This window comes from Biomphalaria glabrata, chromosome 11 (genome assembly GCF_947242115.1).
Source record: "Biomphalaria glabrata chromosome 11, xgBioGlab47.1, whole genome shotgun sequence".
NCBI classification, from domain to species: domain Eukaryota; kingdom Metazoa; phylum Mollusca; class Gastropoda; family Planorbidae; genus Biomphalaria; species Biomphalaria glabrata.
In genome coordinates, this window is record NC_074721.1 from 2,159,699 (window position 1) to 2,183,804 (window position 24,106).

The 24,106-nt window shown below is 37.2% G+C and overlaps 1 protein-coding gene across 2 annotated transcripts; it reads right to left on the bottom strand.

Annotated features, from left to right (window-relative positions):
* Positions 1 to 14,661: 14,661 nt before the first annotated feature.
* On the bottom strand, positions 14,662 to 23,364 carry LOC106064215 (uncharacterized). 2 transcript variants are annotated; one of them, XM_056004983.1, is made up of 4 exons: positions 23,148 to 23,364; positions 19,460 to 20,175; positions 16,857 to 16,959; positions 14,662 to 15,745 (listed from the first exon to the last, which is right to left on the bottom strand). In XM_056004983.1, exons 2-4 carry the CDS (start codon positions 19,980 to 19,982, stop codon positions 15,496 to 15,498), a joined length of 876 nt encoding a protein of 291 aa, XP_055860958.1. In that variant the 5' UTR covers positions 19,983 to 20,175; positions 23,148 to 23,364; the 3' UTR covers positions 14,662 to 15,495. Both variants share the same exon structure in this region, with proteins under 2 accessions (XP_055860958.1, XP_055860959.1).
* Positions 23,365 to 24,106: the final 742 nt, after the last annotated feature.

Genomic DNA, 24,106 nt, shown 5'->3' on the forward strand with positions numbered 1-24,106 from the left:
GGTTGGCCAAAAAAAGGTTGAAGACCACTGATCTAAACAAATTAAACAAGAGACCCTGTATTTAATCTTTACAAGATTGTCCGGTTAAAACTGCAAATATTTTGTATGCAGGATTTTTCATTTATTTTTATCCTCAATGTTAATTTTGTTTTAAGGTCAATAGGTAAGTAGATGTTGTGTAAGCGTTTACTTGTAGTAAGCCAGGGGTTCTCAACCTGTGGGTCGCGACCCCCATGGTGGTCGATTGACCATTTGCCAGGGGTCGCTTAAGACCATCGAAATTATAGATTGTTATTGTCTACTCTTCTATTGCTGTATGTGTGTGTCGGGGGGGGGGGGGTCGCTGCAGAATGGGGGATTGTAAAAAAGGGGTCGCCGAGCTTAAAAGGTTGAGAACCGCTGTAGTAAGCTATATAAAAAACCATATAAAAGTAATGCAAATTTGCCAAAGAGAAATGTTTCGGAATGATCATAATTAGAAATAAATCTAGAATGATCTTTTATTTCATACTGTCCCATGATGTAAGGTAACAATAATTTGAAGTAAGATTTATATAAAACCATATAAAAGTAATGCAAATTTGCCAAAGAGAAATGTTTCGGAATGATCACATTTTGGAATTGCCAAAAAATCATCTTCTATTACTTACAGCCCCATGATGTAGGGTAACAAATGTGATAATAGATTATGTTGTACGCATGTAAATGTTCTATAACTCTTGTTGAGTAAATGATGGGCAGTTAATAACATAGTAATGTCCTTGGCTGTAACATTAATCTCGTGCATAGCATATCTAATGACATAATAACTTTTTTTATTGCTATAAAAAACATTTTTGTAATAAAAGATCAATTCATACTAACAACTATTTAAATACTCCTTACATATTCAACAATACATTTTCAGGCATCAGAATAAAGTATATAAACTTTTTAAATTTAATTTACTTTAATTTTTAGCAATTCCCGAAAGGGGGAAAAGCCGCCATTAGGTTTTGCAAAATTTCCGTCTGTTTGTCTGTCACTCTCAGATCTTAAAAAGGAGAAGAGAAATGTAAAATATTATTTCACCATGTGATGCGGCTTGCAAAGTCTAGGTGCAACGGCTAATTTTTGTAGTCTAAAGGTAAACTGTTTTATTATGCAAGCAATGTTTTCATGAAAATTACACCAATTCTAAAACAATACATAAATGTAAGGAAGATGATATTTGACAATAGAAACAAAGAAATGATAAGAACAAATATAAATATTAGTTAACTGTGTTTTTTTTCTGGTCAAGTAGCTAATGAAATTAAAAGAAAACATTTCTGTTTTAAAAGGCTAAGAATGCACTTTGTATGTATGTAAATTTCACGCACATTTCTTAAAATGGACTTTTTTATGCAGCCATTTTCGTGCAGTGGCGTGACGGCCGCGGCAAGACATGGTACTTAACTAGTTCATCAACAGTTTTAAATAATCAGATTTTATTTTCTTTTTTTTTTTGTGTGTTCGTCTGTTGCTTATACTGATTTAAATTTTAAAAATAATGTAATTAATTAAAGCCATTGAAACTGTTTTAACCTTAAATTTTCCTTCCGAAACATTGCTATAGTTTTAAGTATCTATTATAGATTGTTCCGGATGTTTTTTGTTAAAAACCAATTAATGTTAATGAAAGTTTATTTGCTCTTCTAACTTATATTACATTTAATTTCCATGCTTAAACGTTGCCAAAACACATGACCAATCATATGTTGTTGTGTATTTTTTTTTTTATGTAAATAGCATATAAATGCTAAATGAAAATCTCTATATGATTTGTATTTCATTAACCATAAAGTTATTCTGGATATTGATTGTAGTAACCTAATAAAATACTACAGGAAGACACGTCTTGATTCTATGCTTTATTGAACACGAATGACAAAACAGTTCACGATAACACGGTACTCCCACACACAAGCTGACCTGGACACCATGACCTTTTGACACACAAGAACAGATCAGTTCACAACACACAACAAGAACATAAATACACAACAATGTTTTATAAAAAAATAAATTATGTCAAATAATTGTTAAAATCGCATTGTTGACTTACATTACACTTATATTTCTGGAAAATACGTCACTATAGTTTAATTATCGATATAAAATTAGACCGTATTTTCAATAAATTTAGGTCAAATGACTTTTTTTTTTTTTTAATATCGACAATAGGTTGTTCAGGATTTTAAAAAAAAGAAAGTAATTTACTAGAAACGATGAATGAAAATCACTTTTTAGGTTTATACTACATTTAATTTTCTTGCTGAAACATAACAGAAGTTGTTGTTTTTTTAGGTATTGTTTTGAAAAAGAAATTGGCCTACATTACAAATTGTCGCCGAAATTGTTCCAAAATGTATATGAAAAATCTACTAACGTTTGAAATCCCTCTAATAAAAGAAATAATATTCTCATTTACGAAAATCGGTAGTTCCGGATTTTTTATGAAAAACATTTTAACTCTAAATGAAATAGCAATTCTCTCTTACACTACATTTAATTTTCTAGCTAAAACGTTACAAAATCAAATTATTATTATTATGGCTTTTATATAGCGCTACTTTCATGCTTATAGCATTTTATAGCATGCTCAGAGCGCTTTTGGTCCAATCTCATTTGTGGACCAGTGGAGGGGGGGAGGGGGAATCTAGGAGTTGGTTTTCCGTGCTGTTTTTAGGCGCTCAGTAAACACAACTCTGCCCGAGTCGGGTGTCGAACCTCGAGCCCCCTTCCAAGCCAAGCCAAGTTCAAACGCACTTGGTCTCTCGACCACGCTTCCCACATTATCGTTAATATTGTGTTCCTATTTTTAAACAAAATTTCCTAACACCAATTGAAAATCTCTTCACAAGGCCATGGTACATTTAATTTTCATACGAGACCATCCCAAAAATTTAATTAACGGTATTAGATTTATCTGGAATTCGATTGTTCTCTCATTATATATATAAACGGAGGCGCGGTGCCTGAGCGGTAAAGCGCTTGACTCACGACCCGGAGGTTCCGGGTTCGAATCCTGGTGAAGACTAAAATGTTTAATTTTGGGATTTTGAGTCTACCCAGTTCTAATGGGTACCTGATATTAGTAGAAAAGTAAAGACGGTAGGTCGTTGTGCTGGCCACATGACACCCTCGTTAATAGTGGGCAACAAAGACAGATGTCCTTTACATCATCTGCCCTAAAGATCGCAAGGTCTGAAAGGGGAACATGTATATAAATATCAGAAATATCTATACTTAAAACTATTGCGATGTTTAGCAAGGGAAATTAAAGGTTAATCAGATTTTCAGTAGCTTTTAGTCTTTTTTTTCGATATTCACATGACAGACAGACAGACTGACAGACAAACGGGACAAAAAAATGCGGCTTTAATCCTTATATATATGTATATATGGATATATATATATATATGTGTGTGCGTGTTTGTGTGTATATATACACTACTAATAACTTACTTGCATAAAAAATACAGTCGTTTACCCCTGCAGCAGTAAATCTTTGTATTTTAAAGTCTCTGAACTTACTTGCATAAAGAATACAGTCGTTTACCCCTGCAGTAGTAAATCTTTGTATTTTAAAGTCTCTGAACTTACTTGCATAAAGAATACAGTCGTTTACCCCTGCAGTAGTAAATCTTTGTATTTTAAAGTCTCTGAACGTACTTGCATAAAGAATACAGTCGTTTACCCCTGCAGCAGTAAATCTTTGTTTTTTTGAGTCTCTGAACGTACTGGCATAAAGAAGGGCGTTTTTGCGGGCCCTTTTTGGATCTACTCAACAGATGTAAATACCGAGAAACACACATTTTAAAGTATAACAAATACTTCATCATCATCCCTCTTTCCTTTGAGTTCCTCGAGGAACCTAGGGCCTCAGTAAAAACGCACCACTCTCCACGGTCTCTTGCTAGATTTTTAATGGCTTCCCAGCTCTTCCTTGTTCTCTTTGCTTCAGTACACTGCGTCGCCATGTTCTTTTTGGTACAGACCTTCATCAACAGATGCCTGGTACGACAAAGTAGAAAACACCAAACTGTGGGAGATGGGGTGGGCAGTGAAATAAAGAGGGCATATCCTAGAGAGGAAGTGGAGATGGATTGGTCACACCCTTAGAAAAGATACCAACAACAGAGCTAGGCAGGGCTTAGAGTGGAACCCTCAGGAAACAAGACGCAGAGAAAGACCAAAACAAAATACTTGCTATTAGTGAAAGACAGAAGAATGGATCTATCAAACAGAGGCCCGTACATTTCATTGGCCAAACCAGGAAGTACGCTTAAGAAAATCGTTTGAGAAACACTGTCACGAGTCGAGTCTGTGACCTATTTCGACCAGTTTCTAGAAGCAAGTTCAAACCAGTGCAAGTGTCCAGCGTAAACAAGTTAATTTTAGATATCCAATCAAAGAAAGAGGTTAAGGGAAAAAATAGCACACGTCAACTTCTAGAAGGTCAAAGTTACTAAAATAATTATCTGAGAAGGTTCCATGATTCTGGAACGTACGATCAAAGAAAGTATAAATAAGGGGAAAGTCAGTTAGACGGGGTCCTCGCTCGGTCCTCGCATAGTAGTAGTTCTTGTAGAGCGATGGTCCTCGCTAAGTTCTTGATTAGTAATAAGTTTTGTGATATTAGCGGGTCCATTAAGTAAAGTTTTAGTAGTTGAAGTTGAAGTTATACTAAGTGAAGTTTTATGTATCTTTAAGTTTTATTTATGAAGTGTCAAGTTGTTATTGAATTAAGAAGTTAATTTGATGTGAAAGTTGAAGAAGTTATTAAAGAAGTTTGAAGAAAATACAGAGAGATGTTTCTTTCGTCATTTCATATGAATTCATCAACTTATTAATACAATCGTTCGGCAGTTCATCACATTTATGGCACCTCCGATAAATAAAGGCGACATCGAAGAATACATACGTCACATATATTGGCACCTCCTGACGAAAAAAGGCATCTATAAATAAAGGCACCGACGAAGACAAGCATCACATACTGCATTTTCAAAGAATAAAGTCGGCACATTCTAGCAAGTACTACGAATTTAAAAGGAAAAGCCTCTAACAAAGACATCATAGCCTCTCTTAACGACAAAGCCTCAACTAAGCATTACAAGAAAAGCCTCTTTCAGAAAACTTCAACAGGACGTACATTCATTGCTACGAAAAGTATTTTATGATTGAAATTTCCAGTCAACAGATTACATAATAGTTGACATAGAGGACGTCCTGCAAGACAGATCATCTGTTTTAAGGTCAGTACCTTACATTTTATATTTACTAAGCTGTGAAAGCTACATTTACTAAGCTGTGAAAGCTATATTTACTAAGCTGTGAAAGCTATATTTACTAAGCTGTGAAAGCTACATTTACTAAGCTGTGAAAGCTACATTTACTAAGCTGTGAAAGCTATATTTACTAAGCTGTGAAAGCTACATTTACTAAGCTGTGAAAGCTATATTTACTAAGCTGTGAAAGCTATATTTACTAAGCTGTGAAAGCTATATTTACTAAGCTGTGAAAGCTATATTTACTAAGCTGTGAAAGCTACATTTACCAAGCTGTGAAAGCTACATTTACCAAGCTGTGAAAGCTATATCTACTAAGCTGTGAAGGCAACGTTACTAAAGCTAGTTGTACACTAGTTTGTTTACAAATACTGACCACTTGCATTCCTCAAGAGGAGACGCCGATCGATATTTAACTAGGTCAGCCATAGTTAACCTCTCACCTGTGGACAGGTGTCGGTCATCGCTAGTGTAGGCAGTACTTATAAATAGAAAAGTTATTAAGTTATTACAATGGCTTTAGTCTCGTACCTGTGGAAAGCATACATCAAAGTGGCCGCTTACGGTAACATGCCACAAGAAAGAATGGAGGAATGGTGCACTCAAAAAGTAAATTACGAGATACAAAGACGTAAAGAAGACGAAGAGGCAGAAGAAAGAAGACGTAAAGAAGACAAAGAGGCAGAAGAAAGAAGACGTAAAGAAGACAAAGAGGCAGAAGAAAGAAGACGTAATGAAGACAAAGAGGCAGAAGAAAGAAAAAGAATTAGAGAAGAAAAAAGAATTAGAGAAGAAAAAGAGGCTGAAGAAAGAAATAGGATTAGAGAAGAAAAAAGAAGACAAGAAGAAAAAGAGGCAGAAGAAAGAAAAATTCTTAGAGACGACAAAAGAAGACAAGTAGACATAGAGGCAGAAGAGAGGACACGCAAAGAAAAAAGAGAGGAAGAACTTAAAGAAATACAAGAAGAAGAAGAAGACAGAAAACTTAAAGCAAGAATAGAAGAAGAAAGGAAACTTAAAGAAATACAAGAAGAAGAAGAAAGAAAACTTAAAGAAATACAAGAAGAAGAAGAAAGAAAACTTAAATCACGAAAAGAAGAAGAAGAAAGGAAACTTAAAGAAATACAAGAAGAAGAAAGAAATGAAACTGAAGAAAAAGATACAAACATTACTGAAGGACCTTACATTATTTATGAGTACAACAAGAATACTACTGAACTTCAACTATTTAATAATGAAGAATTTAAATCTGACCAGAAGAAAGATACAACTTTGACAAGAATGTACAAGAAGGCACAAACAATTGTAAAGCAGCCAGGACTTAATGTACCTTATTTCAAAGAAGGAATACTTGTGAAGAAAAGTGTTAATTATGATACCTATGAGTTTGTTGAACAAATCATTTTACCACTGAAATATACACAAGACATCATTGAAAAGAATCACAATTTTCTACATACCAAACTAGCGAGTGTGACGAGGACAAAGAAAAGAATTCTTGACAAATTTTATTGGCCGAGTATTACAAAAGATGTAAAGAAACATGTTAGTCAATGTCAAGTTTGTCAAATGAACAATTCTAAGAGAAACCAAGTTCATGAGCAGAATATGAAAGTTGAACAAAATTACGAACCAGTTGGAAATATTATAGCAGACAAAAATGACTCAAATGTTGATGAATTAAACAATTTTACATTTAACTTTAAGAAAGAAAATCTTCTGACATTGATGGACAATTTATGCAACAACCGTGATATGACTCAGCAACAAAGTTATATAAGTACTTACACAGAAAGTCAATCAAATACAGATTTGAACATATTTGTTTCGAATGAATCAATGTCAAAGTCAAAGCAAGATGAATCAGAAAATAAAACATTTCAACATGGTTTTGATATAAATATTACAGTCATAGAGCCATGTGAAAAAACTAAAGAAGCTAAAGTCAACATTGAAAATGAAAGAGCATTAAATGAATACAGAAAGTTTAGAAATTTTAAACAAGGAGACAAAGTGAAGTTATGGTTACCTGACATGAGAAATAAACTGATTTATACATGGCAAGGTCCATTTACTATCATCAGAAAGATTTCAAACGTAACTTATGAAATCAACGTAAACAAACGTATCAAAGTGTTTCATGTTCATCTGCTTGACAAATACAACGAGTATACAGATAAAGAAAACTTATCAAAAGAACTAGAAGACAATGTTACATGCTTAGAAACAATTCAAGAGGAAAATGAAGACAATATAAATGAACTATTACCAACGACATCTAAACAAATTGAATCTATCAAAGACATTGACATAGATCATTTAAAGATGAAAAGTATGAAAGACATGTTGAATACAAGTGAAGAATATACTGAGATATTTCATGATGTTCCTGACATATCAACATTTATAGACAATGTGATTAACTTAAAAACTGACATACTTGCCAACTCAAATGTTCATTCTCTAACTTTGCACAATAGAGATTTACTGCAGAAAGACTTAAAGGATTTATTAGAACAATGCATACATGAACATTCAAACTCAACGTTTTCTACTTCAATCGTTTTACAACGTAAACTGTCACTAAAAGAAAGATTTAGTGTCGATTTTGGACAGTTCTTATTTGAACATATGAAAAGCAAAGAATATTATAAGGACAATAGTTGTATGTTGCTTAAAGCTAGAATGAAACGTATTCATGAACTGAGAGACATTTTGGACCAATTGAAACAACGTACATTTGTAGCTAAACTAAGCAAGTATGTATTGAAACCAAAAGTGACATTTTTCAACAGCAGAGTTGAACAAATCTCTCTGAAAACACATGACAATATTGTTAAACGTATTTTGAACTATAAAGAACCAAGAAAGAAGAAATGTACGGATAGACTAGAATTGTTTCAAGTGACCGAACAGAAGAAATGTACAGACAAACTAGAATTGTTTCAAGTACCTGGAAAGAAGGAAGTAGCAAATCTAACAAGACTGTACAGCTGGGTCAAGATTTATTTTAATACTTATGTCATGCAATTGTTTATTACTTAGTATATTTACATTAATACTGTTGTTATAAGAGTTTTAGAAATGAGTAATTTGACATTGTACATGTTTAGATTTCATATATTGAAAAGTAAGTTAATATTCAGATATTCTGTATTGGCAATTAATATGATGAGATGACATGTATTTTTCAGTATTGTGAAGTTGTATAATTTTGATATTTTCTTGAGTTACAAAAGTTAGAAAGTTCATGCTCAAATATCATGTAGAAACAAGTGATGTATGGAACTAAGATGTATTTTCTATAATATTAATTATATATGCTGAATATGTACAATGTTTTGAATTTTGAATAATGTAAATGTAATGCAACAATTATTTGAATTATCAATTCTGCACTTTATAGGAACAATTCTTTTAGATTTTTGTGTGCATATATTATGATAGAAATAATGTTATTTTACGCATTTTATATTGCATACAAAATGCTAAAAAGGCAAGGGGGTAATGTCACGAGTCGAGTCTGTGACCTATTTCGACCAGTTTCTAGAAGCAAGTTCAAACCAGTGCAAGTGTCCAGCGTAAACAAGTTAATTTTAGATATCCAATCAAAGAAAGAGGTTAAGGGAAAAAATAGCACACGTCAGCTTCTAGAAGGTCAAAGTTACTAAAATAATTATCTGAGAAGGTTCCATGATTCTGGAACGTACGATCAAAGAAAGTATAAATAAGGGGAAAGTCAGTTAGACGGGGTCCTCGCTCGGTCCTCGCATAGTAGTAGTTCTTGTAGAGCGATGGTCCTCGCTCAGTTCTTGATTAGTAATAAGTTTTGTGATATTAGCGGGTCCATTAAGTAAAGTTTTAGTAGTTGAAGTTGAAGTTATACTAAGTGAAGTTTTATGTATCTTTAAGTTTTATTTATGAAGTGTCAAGTTGTTATTGAATTAAGAAGTTAATTTGATGTGAAAGTTGAAGAAGTTATTAAGAAGTTTGAAGAAAATACAGAGAGATGTTTCTTTCTTCATTTCATTGAATTGTCAAGTTTGATCATATAATCCCCGGCAAGTGTGATCATCACAAACACTTCCGTTACAGTGCAATGATTTTAATGTGTTCCTTAAGTTACAATCACTTTGTGACGTGGCTGCTCTGGACTTCCTCGTTTGGTGATAAAGTTGTGGTTGAGGTAAAATAATGTTACAATACTTTCACAGTAAATTCTCTCAAGTCTGTTTTTGTTTTATTTGTAGCATTTGGGACTCGCCCTAACTCAAGCCTCCTGCATGACGGCATCCAATTAGATACCATTATGGTTAGTATTAATGTGTATCTTATCTTATTAAGGCGGATCTTTAAAATAAATTGGCAAGATAAATAACCAATGAGGAAGTGCTACGAAGAGCAGGATGCCAGGACATCCGCTCTGTTATCAGCAACAGACGCCTTAGCTGGCTTGGCCACGTTCGTAGAATGCCAGTAGGTCGACCTCCACAAGACATTCTGTATAGCGATCTAATAGAAGGCAGGAGAGCCGCTGGTCGCCCACTTTTACGTTATAAGGATGTATGCAAACGCGACATGAAGCTCTTCAAAAATCGACACTAGCAGCTGGGAAAAAATAGTACTGGATAGATCTACATGGAGAGAACGTCACTGGTTTTCCTGGCTGGCTCAGACAACCCATTCCATGCTCTAATAGCACTAGGGAAGAAGGAGCATTTGTACACATTTATCCTAGCATAAGAAACGTTCCTTTATCTTTGCATTGTAGGGTGCATGTCTATATTTCGGTATCACTATGTTTATGTAGTGATATAAATTTAAAATTGATTTTCTATTATATGAATAAAACCTCGTAGTTTTACAGTGTGAAGAATGTCTTTATCCTTCTTTATATAGAGGTATAGAATAGAATTAGATTTAAAATAGGTTTTCCATTTTAAGAATAAAACCTTGTAGTCGATTTCGATTACTCGGGATGAGTCCATTATTCACGTGACCACGCAAAGCCAAGTGAGACCTGCTTATTATGTCACATGTGATGCAGACAAATCCGTTGAATAAGCACAAACATACAAGATTAAAAGAGAAATTGTTGAATTTCGGTCTTCCTTACATAAAAGTAAGATAACTGTTGCAGAACTTGCATACCTAAGGCAGAGGAAGTAAAGCTCATTCTTTTCTATGGTCGACGGCTAGCGAGCATAGTTGACTGTGTAAGGCGCAAGTTTCATGCTACAAGGATGGTCAGCCTCGTGTGGGGCAATTTCTGTTGTGGACCCGTAGAAAACGATGGGCGGGAAGGGCCTGGAGGGGGTATCTTAGACTTCAAAATTTTCTCGTTTTTTATTTTTTGACTTTGAATAAACATTTGTGTAAAATTCATTTTTTTTTTACACTTCCACTAGTTTAGAAGTATAAATAATTTATTTATTTTTTTTTTGGGGGGGGGGCGTCGTTCTCACAGCAAAAATACACCTTCTCAACACAATCGTCATTCCAACTGCTACATACGCATGTGAGACATGGAAGTCATCTGTCAAAATTGAGAAAAGACTAAGTGTGGCTCAACAAAAATGGCTCAGACCGACTTTAGGAGTCAGTTACACAGATCGGGTCTCAAACACTAATTCCTATGCCGAACTGGGAGTCGAACACTTAGTGAGGTTGGGACCTAGCGTCGCATGAGGTTTGCGGGACATGTCCAACGTCAAAATGAATTACGCACACCAAGAGTTAGGATAACATGGAAGCCAAAACGAGGAAAGCGCAAACAGGGACGTCCTCGTTTTACTTGGCGACATACCTTCATGGAGGGCCTCAGAACAGTGGACACCAGGTGGGAGGAGGCTTCAGACATTGCCAATGACAGATCTTTATGGAGACAGCTTGCCGCCAAATGCGCCGAACAGCGCGGGAGGACCTAAGTCAAAGTCTAAGTCTTACAGCAAAAGAAAAAATAAATTCCAACAGCAAAATTACATCCATATTATCATTCCCTACATTATTATATTAGGTTCCACGAAGCAAGCAGAACAAATCTCATAATTCACAACTATAAACTCTAATTAACTATGTAACTATAATAATTTAATTTAAATTTTTAACAATGGTCTCATCAAATCCTCAATATAACACTATATTAATATCTCAGCACCACATTAATATCTCAGCACCTCCCGCATGTTTAATATTTTCCTCAAGAAAGATCATCCCCTAAAACACTATTTGTCCTTAATTACCTCCTTTGATATCTAACCTTCATACGATCTAATACACACTTGGTTACTTAAATACGAATGTTCTTGTTCGTTGATATAGTTGTTACATATCACGTAATGGATAGTTTGGACAGAGGACTTTTGAGAAAATAGATCTTGTTGTCTAATGGACCTAGGGCCGGCCTTAGGCGGTCGCAGTGGGCCCCGCGCTTTCGTAAGCCCCGCGCTAATTCTAAGTGTACATTATTAAAATAAACCATTATAACGTATATAAAATAACAGGGTGTTCGCGACCTCCTGATTTTCCAGGGCCTCCAGGAAATCTCATGAAAAGGCAAAATATACGAAGTCCTGAACTTTTTTTGAATTTATTTAAATCTCCTGAAGAATAGACGAAATTGACATTTTGGGGTGCCAATAAATAAAAAGTGGCATTGCGAGCTTTCATTTGATAAAATTGTATTGCAAAGACGAAAGTAGGCCAATTTTCTGATTCAAAAAAAAAATTGACATTATGCTTATCCCTACCCAGACTATGCCCCGCGCGGTCCGTTTCGCATTGGGCCCCGCAAATGCTAGGGCCGGCCCTGAATGGACCTCATTCACCAATCGTAAACAAACAACATTTAGTCACGTGATCTTATTGATAAAACAAAGGGAAAAACTGTCACGTGACAACCATCATGAAATTATATAGAAGAGATAGAGCACCACGCGCTAAATGTTGTTTGTTTACGGTTGGTGAGTGAGGTCCACTGGGAAGCGTGGTCGCGAGGCTAAGAGCGCTTGAACTTGGCTTGGCTATCAAGGGGGCTCGAGCTTCGACACGTGACTAGGCCCTGAAGGAATCACGGAAAAACCTTCTCCCTCCCCTCCCCCCTCCCCCCATCAAAAGATAAGATTGGACCAAAGTGCTCTGAGCATGCTATAAGCATGAGCATGCTATAAGCATGAAAGTGGCGCTTTATAAAAGCCATAATTTATTTATTTAATTAATTGTTGAATCTGAACTCGAAGCCACTCGGTTCAGAAGTCAATGGCTTGACATTCGACCAGCAACGATCATTACATCATTAAAATATTTTTTTTCCCCAAATTAGCGATGTTTGCTTTAAATTAGCATTACATTGCTTGAACTAGTTGAGTCTCTTCTACCCAGAACATTGCAAGTCTGTGTGATAGTAAGTGTGTGTGTTTTGAGTGGCTGGTGGTAGTGCAGTGTGTGTGTGCCTGTGTATGAAATGACCAGTGGACCTGGAGTGTACATGGAACAGCAGTGTGTCAGGACTGTGTGTAAAAGGAAGTCGGTTTAGAGAACAAGTGGCTGGAGTAAAGAACATAAGTAGAGACTAATAAAAATCATTGTGTTTATTGAAGCTCATAGTGTTTTAGTCTATTACAGTCTGCGCACTTCTTCTCGAGGCAGAATAGACGCCATCAGAGGAACAAATGACCCGACTTCTGTGAAGCACGAGCAGAGCTTTCTCTTAGTTAAAGACGATTCCCCATCACCCATCTCTTAGTTAAAGACGATTCCCCATCACCCATCTCTTAGTTAAAGACGATTCCCCATCACCCATCTCTTAGTTAAAGACGATTCCCCATCACCCATCTCTTAGTTAAAGACGATTCCCCATCACCCATCTCTTAGTTAAGGACGATTCCCCATCACCCATCTCTTAGTTAAAGACGATTCCCCATCACCCATCTCTTAGTTAAGGACGATTCCCCATCACCCATCTCTTAGTTAAAGACGATTCCCCATCACCCATCTCTTAGTTAAAGACGATTCCCCATCACCCATCTCTTAGTTAAGGACGATTCCCATCACCCATCTCTTACTCTGTTGAAACGTTGAGGCCCCACTTAAGATCTGTTGATCGTCGTTCTCCATTCCTCTCTGTCTTGTGACTTGGATAGAATCTTTTTTCAATTACAGGCTCTTCCATTTTTTTTATGTTGTCTATCTATCTATCTATCTATCTATCTATCGATGCTATATTTATTTCATTTTATCACAAGTTGATTTTGTCTATATTATAATAAAAGTTATATTTAGTATTGTTCACAAGGAGGTTACTAAAGCTATTTCAAGTTTATTGGTTAAGATATAATACGCCTGCAGCGGTTTAGATGCCTACCAGCGATCTAGTGCTACAAGCCAACGCACGGCAAGAATAATATCTATCTATCTAATGCTATCTATCTATCTATCTATCTATCTATCTATATCTTAGAATTTAACAACAATAAAAAAGCTTTCATTCGGCTTATAACAGCCACATCAAGAGTGCTTAGGCAACCCGCTGTCCTTCATCACTCAAAGAGGTTCGAACCCTGCCCTCTGCCATCTCCCACCGTCCTGCGGAAGGTTTGGACTAGAGTTAAATCCTCTTCAATAATCTGAAGACGTATGTTACAATACGTAACCAAATATTATTTCACCAAAATAAGATCTTTAATTTTTCTAATATAACAGGTCTTCAGCAGATATTTTATACTTTGAAATCGAGACTCCCAAATTTTAGTATTATTGTTTTGAGCGGCAAAGATGTGGAAAAAAACAGATTAATTTAGTTCCTTTCGACCTGTATAGGCTACAAGGGCGACGAACATACGTCCGTGATGATGACTGAGTAATGCGTTGATTGGCCCAGCTTAAGTATATAGTGTTGGACATAAACAACATTAGAACAATAGAAATTCGCGCTGATCTGTCAGTTGGTAAACTCACAAACAACAACATTTAGGATTGTGTTTCCTGGGTTTTTTTTATTTTTTTTGCTTCCAGGCTTCCATAGAAACTAAAGACAGTAACCGACAAAAGAATCCCTGTTTCATCGTGTGGCATGTCAGGGCATGTAGAATACATGTGTTCGTACATGTGTCTACAACAGAGAAAAATAGTTACTATACGCACATTGTGAAAATAGGACAACCAAATGAACTATGTACTAGGGATACATGCTATTGGTTGTCGTGAGAAACCATGATATTTGTTTTGTTTTTGACAATGTAAAACCTACAATTGTGTTTGTTTGACTCATTCTCAATATAGACAGAGTTCAAAAATTTTGAGTTAGAAAAAGAAAAAAAAGAATTAAAGAAAGATAACTGCACATCGCTTGATGTATAAATATTTATTTTGATAGTTTCCCCTTAGCTGTTCTGCAGCTGCTGTCAAAGTACTTAATGTTAAAGCTGCTGTCAGAGTACCTAATGTTAAGGCTGCTCTCAGAGTACTTAATGTTAAAGCTGCTGTCAGAGTACTTAATGTTAAAGCTGCTGTCAGAGTACCTAATGTTAAAGCTGCTGTCAGAGTACTTAATGTTAAGGCTGCTGTCAGAGTACTTAATGTTAAAGCTGCTGTCAGAGTACCTAATGTTAAGGCTGCTCTCAGAGTACCTAATGTTAAAGCTGCTGTCAGAGTACTTAATGTTAAAGCTGCTGTCAGAGTACTTAATGTTAAAGCTGCTGTCAGAGTACTTAATGTTAAAGCTGCTGTCAGAGTACTTAATGTTAAAGCTGCTGTCAGAGTACTTAATGTTAAAGCTGCTGTCAGAGTACTTAATGTTAAAGCTGCTGTCAGAGTACTTAATGTTAAAGCTGCTGTCAGAGTACTTAATGTTAAGGCTGCTGTCAGAGTACTTAATGTTAAGGCTGCTGTCAGAGTACTTAATGTTAAGGCTGCTGTCAGAGTACTTAATGTTAAAGCTGCTGTCAGAGTACTTAATGTTAAGGCTGCTGTCAGAGTACTTAATGTTAAGGCTGCTGTCAGAGTACTTAATGTTAAGGCTGCTGTCAGAGTACTTAATGTTAAGGCTGCTGTCAGAGTACTTGCTGTTGGCGCTGTTGTCAGAGTGCATTTTTGGTGCTCCTATTGTCATGTTGCCTGTCACATGTTGCTGTGACAGTTGCTGTGAACAAAGCTGTTGTCACAGTCGTTGACATTTTCGTCATTAACACAGCATGTGTTGATCTTGCTGATGTCGATAAGGGTGGGGGTTTCTTGTCAGGATTCTAGGAGGGGAGTAATCCCTCCAGGCTTGACCCCAATGGGAGTTCATCCGAGCATACGGTGTCGCAGTAGTTGCTGTTGTTGCTGCTCTCACACCGTTTGTTGCTCGTCCTGCTGTCAGTGTGTCTGTTGTTAAGGCTGCAGCTACTCCCGAACTGTTTGACGAAGCTGACATTGTAGGCTTGAGTTGTCTGTGAAACAAGGCAAAAATGTTTTACAAAGTTTCGTTACAAATAAAACACAAAATAAACCACCAGCAGCGAAATATAGACGTATGTTATTGAAATAATTCAGAATCTTTACTTATAAATTGCAGATGTTCTTGCACAAGAAAGTAGTGCAAGTGGGGCAAATATGTGTCTGAATGAAAATGGTGTCAGACGAGAGGAAGTCGACACATGACGAAGATTTTATTTATTAATATGAAATTATATGATCTGAAGTTTTGGTAATGAAATTTCTAGTTATTATTTTGTAATTAATATAATTGTTAAACGAGCTGTACTGTGAAAGTGACAATAAAAATGGGTTAACTTATTTTGTTTGTAATTATAACAATGTAGACCTTAGACATTTACAGGTGCTACTATTTACAAGTGCTATAAAGATCAATGGTGCCGTTTTGCCCTCACTGGCATAGATCAAAGCAGCTGGCCTCTGAAAGAGACAGAAAAGCTCTCACGATGTCTTTTGAAGCCCAAAAGAAAAACGCTTGTCGTAGACATGAGCAGAAAATGAAATGAAAACTTAATTAGGACCTTTTGTCTGCATCAGCTACAGCAAATTATTATTATGTAGTGGCGTAGCATCCAAGGGGTTCAATGAACCCGGGCCCACGACCATTAGGGGCCCACAGTCTGAGGCGTACCAACCATGGCGTAAAGGGATTTATAGACCAGTTGGGGCCCACGTGAGCCCTTAGAGATGACACCAAACTGGAATTCATAATTGCATTTTCGTAAAAGCAATTAAAAAGTCTTATTAAGGGGGAGGGGGCCCACCTAGATATTCTTGAACCGGATACCTTGCTACGCCATTGTCATTATGTAAATCACACCTGAGTTTGTGTAGTAATCTGAAATATGAATGGAAGGCAATGATTTGTCGTTAGCTACGAGAACTCTTCTACAGTAACTTTTGCTTCTAAAAACTGGAACTCACCGGAAGTGAAAGGAAGCGGAAGACGAAATAGAACATAAGAATAAATTATTTAAAATAGAAAGAAATTCAGAGTATATAATGACAGCTGCAAAGAAGTACGGGGATTTAGCTGCACTTTTTGTTTCACTTATGTCTACTTACTCCTGGTATTTCTTGGAAGTGGAGTGCCGTACAAAGTAAGCGATAACGAAAGTGCACATCATCAGAAGTAGAAATCCTGCGACGGAGATTGTGATGATCAGATCTAGGACAGAGTGAGAAAAATACAAATAAAAACTCATTTATAACTATACGAAACAATAATCAATTCGGCAATGTACTGTAGGCTGAAGGTCTAGAGTAGCAGGCAGAGGTGTAGTGGAGGAGGCAGAAGTCTAGTGTAGCAGGCAGAGGTGTAGTGGAGTCGGGGCACGATGCCCCGGGCGCGCGCCACGTGCAGAGAGGCGCCTAAAAATTATAGTAGAAACTTAAGTTATGTAACACATTCTAAGGTTTTTAGTGTTATATTATTATTAAATGCTTTTTTTATAAGCCTATATTTCTATGTGATGGTCGTGGAAAATGGAGGGGGGAGGGTGTGCCACAACTCCACAACTACGCCTCTGGTAGCAAGTGTCCTCACTGAGTCACTCCACAACTACGCCTCTGGTAGCAAGTGTCCTCACTGAGTCACTCCACAACTACGCCTCTGGTAGCAAGTGTCCTTACTGAGTCACTCCACATCTACGCCTCTGGTAGCAAGTGTCCTCACTGAGTCACTCCACAACTACGCCTCTGGTAGCAAGTGTCCTCACTGAGTCACTCCACAACTACGCCTCTGGTAGCAAGTGTCCTCACTGAGTCACTCCACAACTACGCCTCTGGTAGCAAGTGTCCTCACTGAGTCACTCCACAACTACGCCTCTGGTAGCAAGTGTCCTCACTGAGTCACACGACAGCTTGTACTCAGAAAGATGAAGCGTACTGAATGGTTAGTATGTCAGTGGCGTAGCAAGGAATTAGGGGAGCTCGTGGGGCTTGGCTTCTTTTAGGGGTCCCTGTATTTTGACATTCAATTCGACATCATGACATGACATGGTCACTAATTTACATAACAACATGAATAGCAAGACAACATGGCATTGGCTTAATATTTAATGTAAACAAAAATCGGACACTCATTTGGGGGACCCTCAAGTGTGGGCTTTTCAATTTTGGAGATCCCACTTCCCCGACCATAGCCACGCCACTGTAGTGTGTCTTCTTCTTCTTCATAGCAGTAATCTTACATCCTAGATCAGCGGTTCTCAAACTTTTAAGCTCGGCGACCCCTTTTTACACCCACCACTCTTCCGCGACCCCCCATCCACAATTACAAAGCATTAGGAGAATTGATAAAAGCAATCCATTTATCGATGGTCTTAGGCGACCCCTGGCAAATCGTCAATCGTCCCCCAAAGGGGTCGCGACCCACAGGTTGAGAACCCCTGTCCTAGATAAACCGCGCAGTATTTTCAAGATCAGGCAGTTCTCAGTATAGTTTTTGTTCTCTAGACTGATGCTAGGGCCAGAGTCTTGTTCGGGCCTCTTGATATAGTAACAGTAGTATGTGTCACAGTCCAGTTTTAGAACCTCTGTGACATGAAGTGACACTCAGTCACCTATTGTAACATTCCGTGCGGGCAAGCACGAGGTTATGTGAATAAGTTAAAGGACTCTGAAATAAGGGTCAAAGTTAGTTAGTGAAGAACTCCAGCAGAGAGTGGATGTACGATTTTCTCTGTCTGTAATATGTACCTTAATGAATATGATTTACTGTTAACTTGAGAGTTTTCTTTGGACTTATATTTTGAACATTTAATTGATGTGATTACCTATTCCACATGGCATGAACAGCCAGTATTTATTGGTGTATATTTTGTGACGGCTGAAGTCGCCAGTATTTTCTGTAATTTATCTTATATATAATAAACTTTACGTCTGCTACCAGTGTGTTCATCAGTAATTCCAAATGTTGTCGTTGGAGACTTTAGTATATTAGTAATGTCGCGCACTTGCAAATCTAGTGCGTCTGATAAAGTACCTCGTTAAGAGGAGTATTATAGTCGTACCAGAAGAGGTACCTACAACACACGGACACACCCACGCCGCTACGCCTACAGCCAAAACCAGGTAGCGACAGTATGTAATACATTTACTTACTAAAATATCCATAAAAATTAATATCTGTCACATGTCTACGAAACAAGGTAGATAAAAATACATATTTATCATCCTTAGCACTCCAACTCCACACCCCCCCCCTCTATTTCCGACTAAAAAAGACAACAATTCAATAGAAAATGTGTAATTTCACTCATGTGGTGGGTTCTATCGAGGCGGCCGGTGCGCCTGAAAAAATATCTCACCTCTCTACACTTATGTAAGGCACCACAAACGAAAGGTAACGGTATGTTTCTTCCTAATGTTTCTTTTGATAAATATCTTTCAAGATACAGGCGATGCCTATTGAAAAAATTGTTTTCGAACTGCGGGAGATGCCTATTGAAATGATATCTGAATAAGAGAAGCGTTCTTCATATCAGAGTAAGTACTGATACATGCAGGATGACCCGGTTTGGTTTTGGCTCATTCAAACTAAAAGATCTTACGGAGGGAGAACCACCACCATGCTCTTGAATCCTGCTGCCCCACTAGTGCTAAAACTTTGTTTGCAAAAGCCAAAATGAAGCGACTTGCTAAAGTGTGTGGTAGCCAGATATTACCTTCGTCCAAAGTTATGGAGGTAGATTTCTCTATGCATGTACAATTGTCTGGGCAGCAGTTGTAGAGGCTGAAACAACAGTACTCAGCTACCAAGCAGTAACATTCGCCAAACGTGAAGTTTACCAATGTACAATTCTCATGTAGAGACATCAGTGAATTGCGGTCATACACTTGACAGACCACTATATCGCTTCCGATTGGTTGCGTGCTGCCATGTGACGTTGAACTCGCGCTGTTGGACTGTGACGTGTACTTGGTAGTTGCTGTTGTGCTGTTCGTTACAGTTATGATAGAGGAATTGATGGTCGCTGTTGATTCGTCTTGTGCGATGACAGCTGTTGTATTGTGCTCTAATGGGCTGGCAGTAGGATTGATGATTGCTGTTGTGCTGTTTATGACGGTGTGTGTCGAGTTAAAACCCAAACTTGACGTCCCTGCGCCGGTTGAGGTTTCTTGGGTCCATGATGTTGCTATGTCTATAGAACCAACAAATAGAATCACACTAAAATAAACGCACTCCATTGTGTTAGACTCTATTAGTTCATTGTCTTAAAGACTTTATCAGTAGAGAAAGTGTATCTCATCGCCTGTATGTATTGTTTAGTTTGTGTAATTGTATTAGTTCATGATTGTATCTTCATGTCGACATTACCACCAAGTGCAGGACTTCAGTTTCTCTTATTCTGCTTTCAAAAATCATTTAATTGTAAGAAGCCTGAAATGAACAGAAGAACAGAATTGATTGATGAGAACATTCAAGTGTACAACTTCATTTAAATTTCAATAGTAATCTAAATATTATACAGGCCTTCACTTGTGGCTCAGATTTTGGGTCAGATGAAATTGTTATCACTGACAGGAGAAGGGGCAAAGGCGAGTAACTGGAGCCTAAATCAGTAAGTTTTTGGCAGTAGGGGCTCGTTAGCCATGGCTGTCTTTCCACCACTAGCGGATCCAGAACTTTGGAGTGGGGGGGGGGCGATTTTTTTCCAAACCCTAACCCTTAGGGCCAGTAAACCCTAACCCTATGCATAAACGTGCGTACAGTACACACACACACTGTGACACACACACACACATATATATATTTGAGAATTCTAAAAAAGCAGCATTTCTCAACCTTCGGCGAAAAACAAATCAACTGGGGTAGCGCTATAATGTTCTCTTGTGGGGTTCGGGACGCCAAAAGCGTTTTCTTGCTTTTTTCACTGCAGAAGCGCATTCTCCTGACAAGTACAGCTCTTTATTCATCAATGGAGTTCGGGGCGAAGCCCCGACACCAAAAGCGTTTTCTTGCATTCTTCATTGCAGAAGGGCCTTGTCCTGACTTCTACAGCTCATTATTCATCAATGGAGTTCGAAGCTCATTATTCATACTATTAAAAAAGGAACTTTTGAATAATGTTGTACTTAAAAATTATTTTAATATGAATTTATAGGTCCTTAATACATTGCAAATAAAACCGATTTGTTCCTTGAAAAGATAAGATACCCCACATATTTAGATTTTGGCTTTGGGGATCGCCGCAGAAAAAAAAATTATTCAATAAATAGTATTCAATAAAATTGAAGCATAAATTTTGAGTTATAGTCCCAAATTTATTTAACTAGAAAAATATCAGATTGAGTAAAGGTTGGTAAAAAAGGCGACTATGACAGTACTATTTGAGTTTATAACTCATCTCAATCATGGCTCTTATATTGAAAATTTTCGTTTCAATTCTAACTTTTCCAATGCAAAGTCTTACTTAAAATAATTATGATAAATTCATGTGAACATTGTCTGGAAATGGGAGGGGCGGTAGAGTGAAAACGATTAATCCTCGCTGCTTAAATAATTTCTGCTAAAGATTGCATTTGGCATTAAAGAATAGGGGTGGGGCGACTCAATATAAGAATTTAATTTACAGTATATATAAATTATATTAGTGACCGATTTTTTAAATTTTGTAATTTCTTAACTATAATACAAAAAGAAAAAGTATTGATTTGTCCGATGGGGGAAATGCGATTGGACCCCACGATGACCTGCTAAATATTGTAGAAAAACAAATAAAAAAAAAACAGAAATGTAAACTCTACAGCCATATTACCAGGTATTCGGAGCTTGCAAAAACCTTCCTTCAGGGAACAGTACCAGGAAAAAGAGGAAGAGGCAGACAGAGAAAGCAGATGGGAAGATGAAGGAATGTATGGTGTAGAACAGAGTCCAATAGTTCAGGCTCTTATAACAGGCTCTTATGTCACAGGCTCTTATGTTACAGGCGCTTATGTTACAGGCTCTTATGTTACAGGCTCTTATGTCACAGGCTCTTATGTCACAGGCTCTTATGTCACAGGCTCTTATGTTACAGGCGCTTATGTTACAGTACAGGCGCTTATGTTACAGGCTCTTATGTCACAGGCTCTTATGTCACAGGCTCTTATGTTACAGGCTCTTATGTTACAGTTACAGGCTCTTATGTTACAGGCTCTTATGTTACAGTCTCTTATGTTACAGTTACAGGCTCTTATGATACATGTTCTTATGTTACAGGCTCTTATGTTACAGGCTCTTATGTTACAGTTACAGGTTCTTATGTTACAGTTACAGGCTCTTATGTAACAGGCTCTTATGTTACAGGCTCTTATGTTACAGTTACAGGCTCTTATGTTACAGGCTCTTATGTAACAGGCTCTTATGTTACAGGGAATGTAAAGTTAATTGGAAGAAACATGGCTAGTTTAAGGAAAATGTTTTGATGATTTGTATAATCGTTGCTGGTCGAGTGTCTAAGCCATTGGCTTCCTAACCGATAGCTCGCGAGTGAAGATTTAGCATTTAATTAGACAAGATCTATTTTTTCTCCAAAAATCCTCTGTCCCCCGCAAATCCATGTCGAGATAAATAACGACTATATCATTGAAAGAGAACATCTATATGTTATATCTAAGTAATTAATTACAGTTTAGTGAACAGCCAAATCAGCTGTCTCAAATCTTATTTGGGTGGGATATGCAAGGGAAGTAATTAAAGGTTAATAGCTTCTTAGTGGATGATCTTTCTTGAGGAAAACTTTAAAAATCAATATTGTGAAAACGATACAAGTAATTTGAACATTTCAAATGTGAGTGGGGGAAAAAATGAACTTTACACATAATTTTATTCAAACTCATAAAATAGAAACGGGAAGTTTGTGAAGTCCCAGATACCCCCTCAAGGGCTCCCCCCACCCTCTGCTTTCTACGGGTCCACAACAGAAATTGTACAACACGAGATTTATCATCTTTGTAGCATGAAACTTGCGCTATGCGCTTATACACAATCAACTATGCTCGCTTACCGTCGGCCATATAAACGAATACGCTTCACTTCCTCTGCCTTAAGTATGCAAGTTCTGCAAGAGTTACCTTCTTTTTTTATGTAAAGAAGACCAGAATTCAACAATTTCTTTTTAAATCTCGTGGGCTACGTTTGTGATTATTGAACGGATTTGTCTGCATCACATGTGGAAAATAAGCAGGTCTCACGTGGCTTTGCGCGATCATGCCAATAATGGATTCATCCCGCGTTTTGGGAATCGAATACAATGTTTTATTCATAAAATAAAAAAAACAATTTTAAATTTATTTCTATATCACACATAAACATAGTGATACCGAAATTCATAATGCGATGAAGGTCGTAACATTAAATTGGAACCTTACCCGCTTCCGTCACATGCCGTCATGCAGGAGGCTTGATGTAGAGCGAGTCCCAAATGTTACAAATAAAACAAAAACAGACGTGATACCGTTGACTGTGAAAGTATTGAAATAGTATTTTATCTCGGCCACAACCTTATAACCAAAGGAGGAAGTTCATGGCAGCCACGCTAGCACCGTGTTGCAAAGCGATTGTCGCTAAAAGAACGTCGCTAACACATCAAAATCATTGCACTGTAACGGAGCACGCTCTCTCTCCTTTATTAGACGAGATGGTTAAGATCAGTGATTCTCAAACGATTTCCTTAAGCGTACTTCCTGGTTTGGCCAATGAAATGTACGGGCCTCTGTCAGATGGATCCATTCTTCCGACTTTCAACAAGAGCAAGTATTTTGTTTCTACTTTAAAGTCTTGGTTTCTCGATATTTAAATCGTTTGGGTAGGACGTGCGGTTTGCGCGCTGGACTGTCGTTCAGATTTATCGATGGTCAAGGGTTCAAACCCTGCCCGCTCCCATCCGCCGTCGTCCTGCGGAAGGTTTGGACTAGGAAGTAATTATCTTCAACTCTGAAGGAACATCCGAAACATTGTTGTGGGCTAATCTAATCTGACTTCGACTATGTATCAATTATTACTTAACATTAGCCACAAGTTGATAACAACATTCAGTTCTATAAAATGAGACTTTATTAACCACTGGGAAATCCGTCCAGTCTTCCTAAAACGTCGCTATTTCTAACTACTATTCAAAACACAGCCTACTTCTAACATAACGCCATGTTGGTCTCTTGTTCGCCTAAGTATACTACGTCATTAGTCTTGTCTTACTACGTCACTACTTTTACCGTCGCTAAAACTATACACAATATATGTGTCTAACAAAACTAACCTACTCTCTAAACTAGTACATTACAACATGTAAAAAACACTTTACAAAAACAAAAACACATCTCCTTTATGT

Bases quoted from the DNA above. Each gene is read 5' to 3' on its own strand.
- LOC106064215 (XM_056004983.1), bottom strand. From the start codon at position 19,982: ATGGAGTGCGTTTATTTTAGTGTGATTCTATTTGTTGGTTCTATAGAC. The intron at 16,960-19,459 runs GTAATATCTGGC...ACTCTGTCCTAG, and splicing joins CTCCATAACTTTGGACGAAG to ATCTGATCATCACAATCTCC. The intron at 15,746-16,856 runs GTAAGTAGACAT...CTTGTTTCACAG, and splicing joins ACTTCCAAGAAATACCAGGA to ACAACTCAAGCCTACAATGT.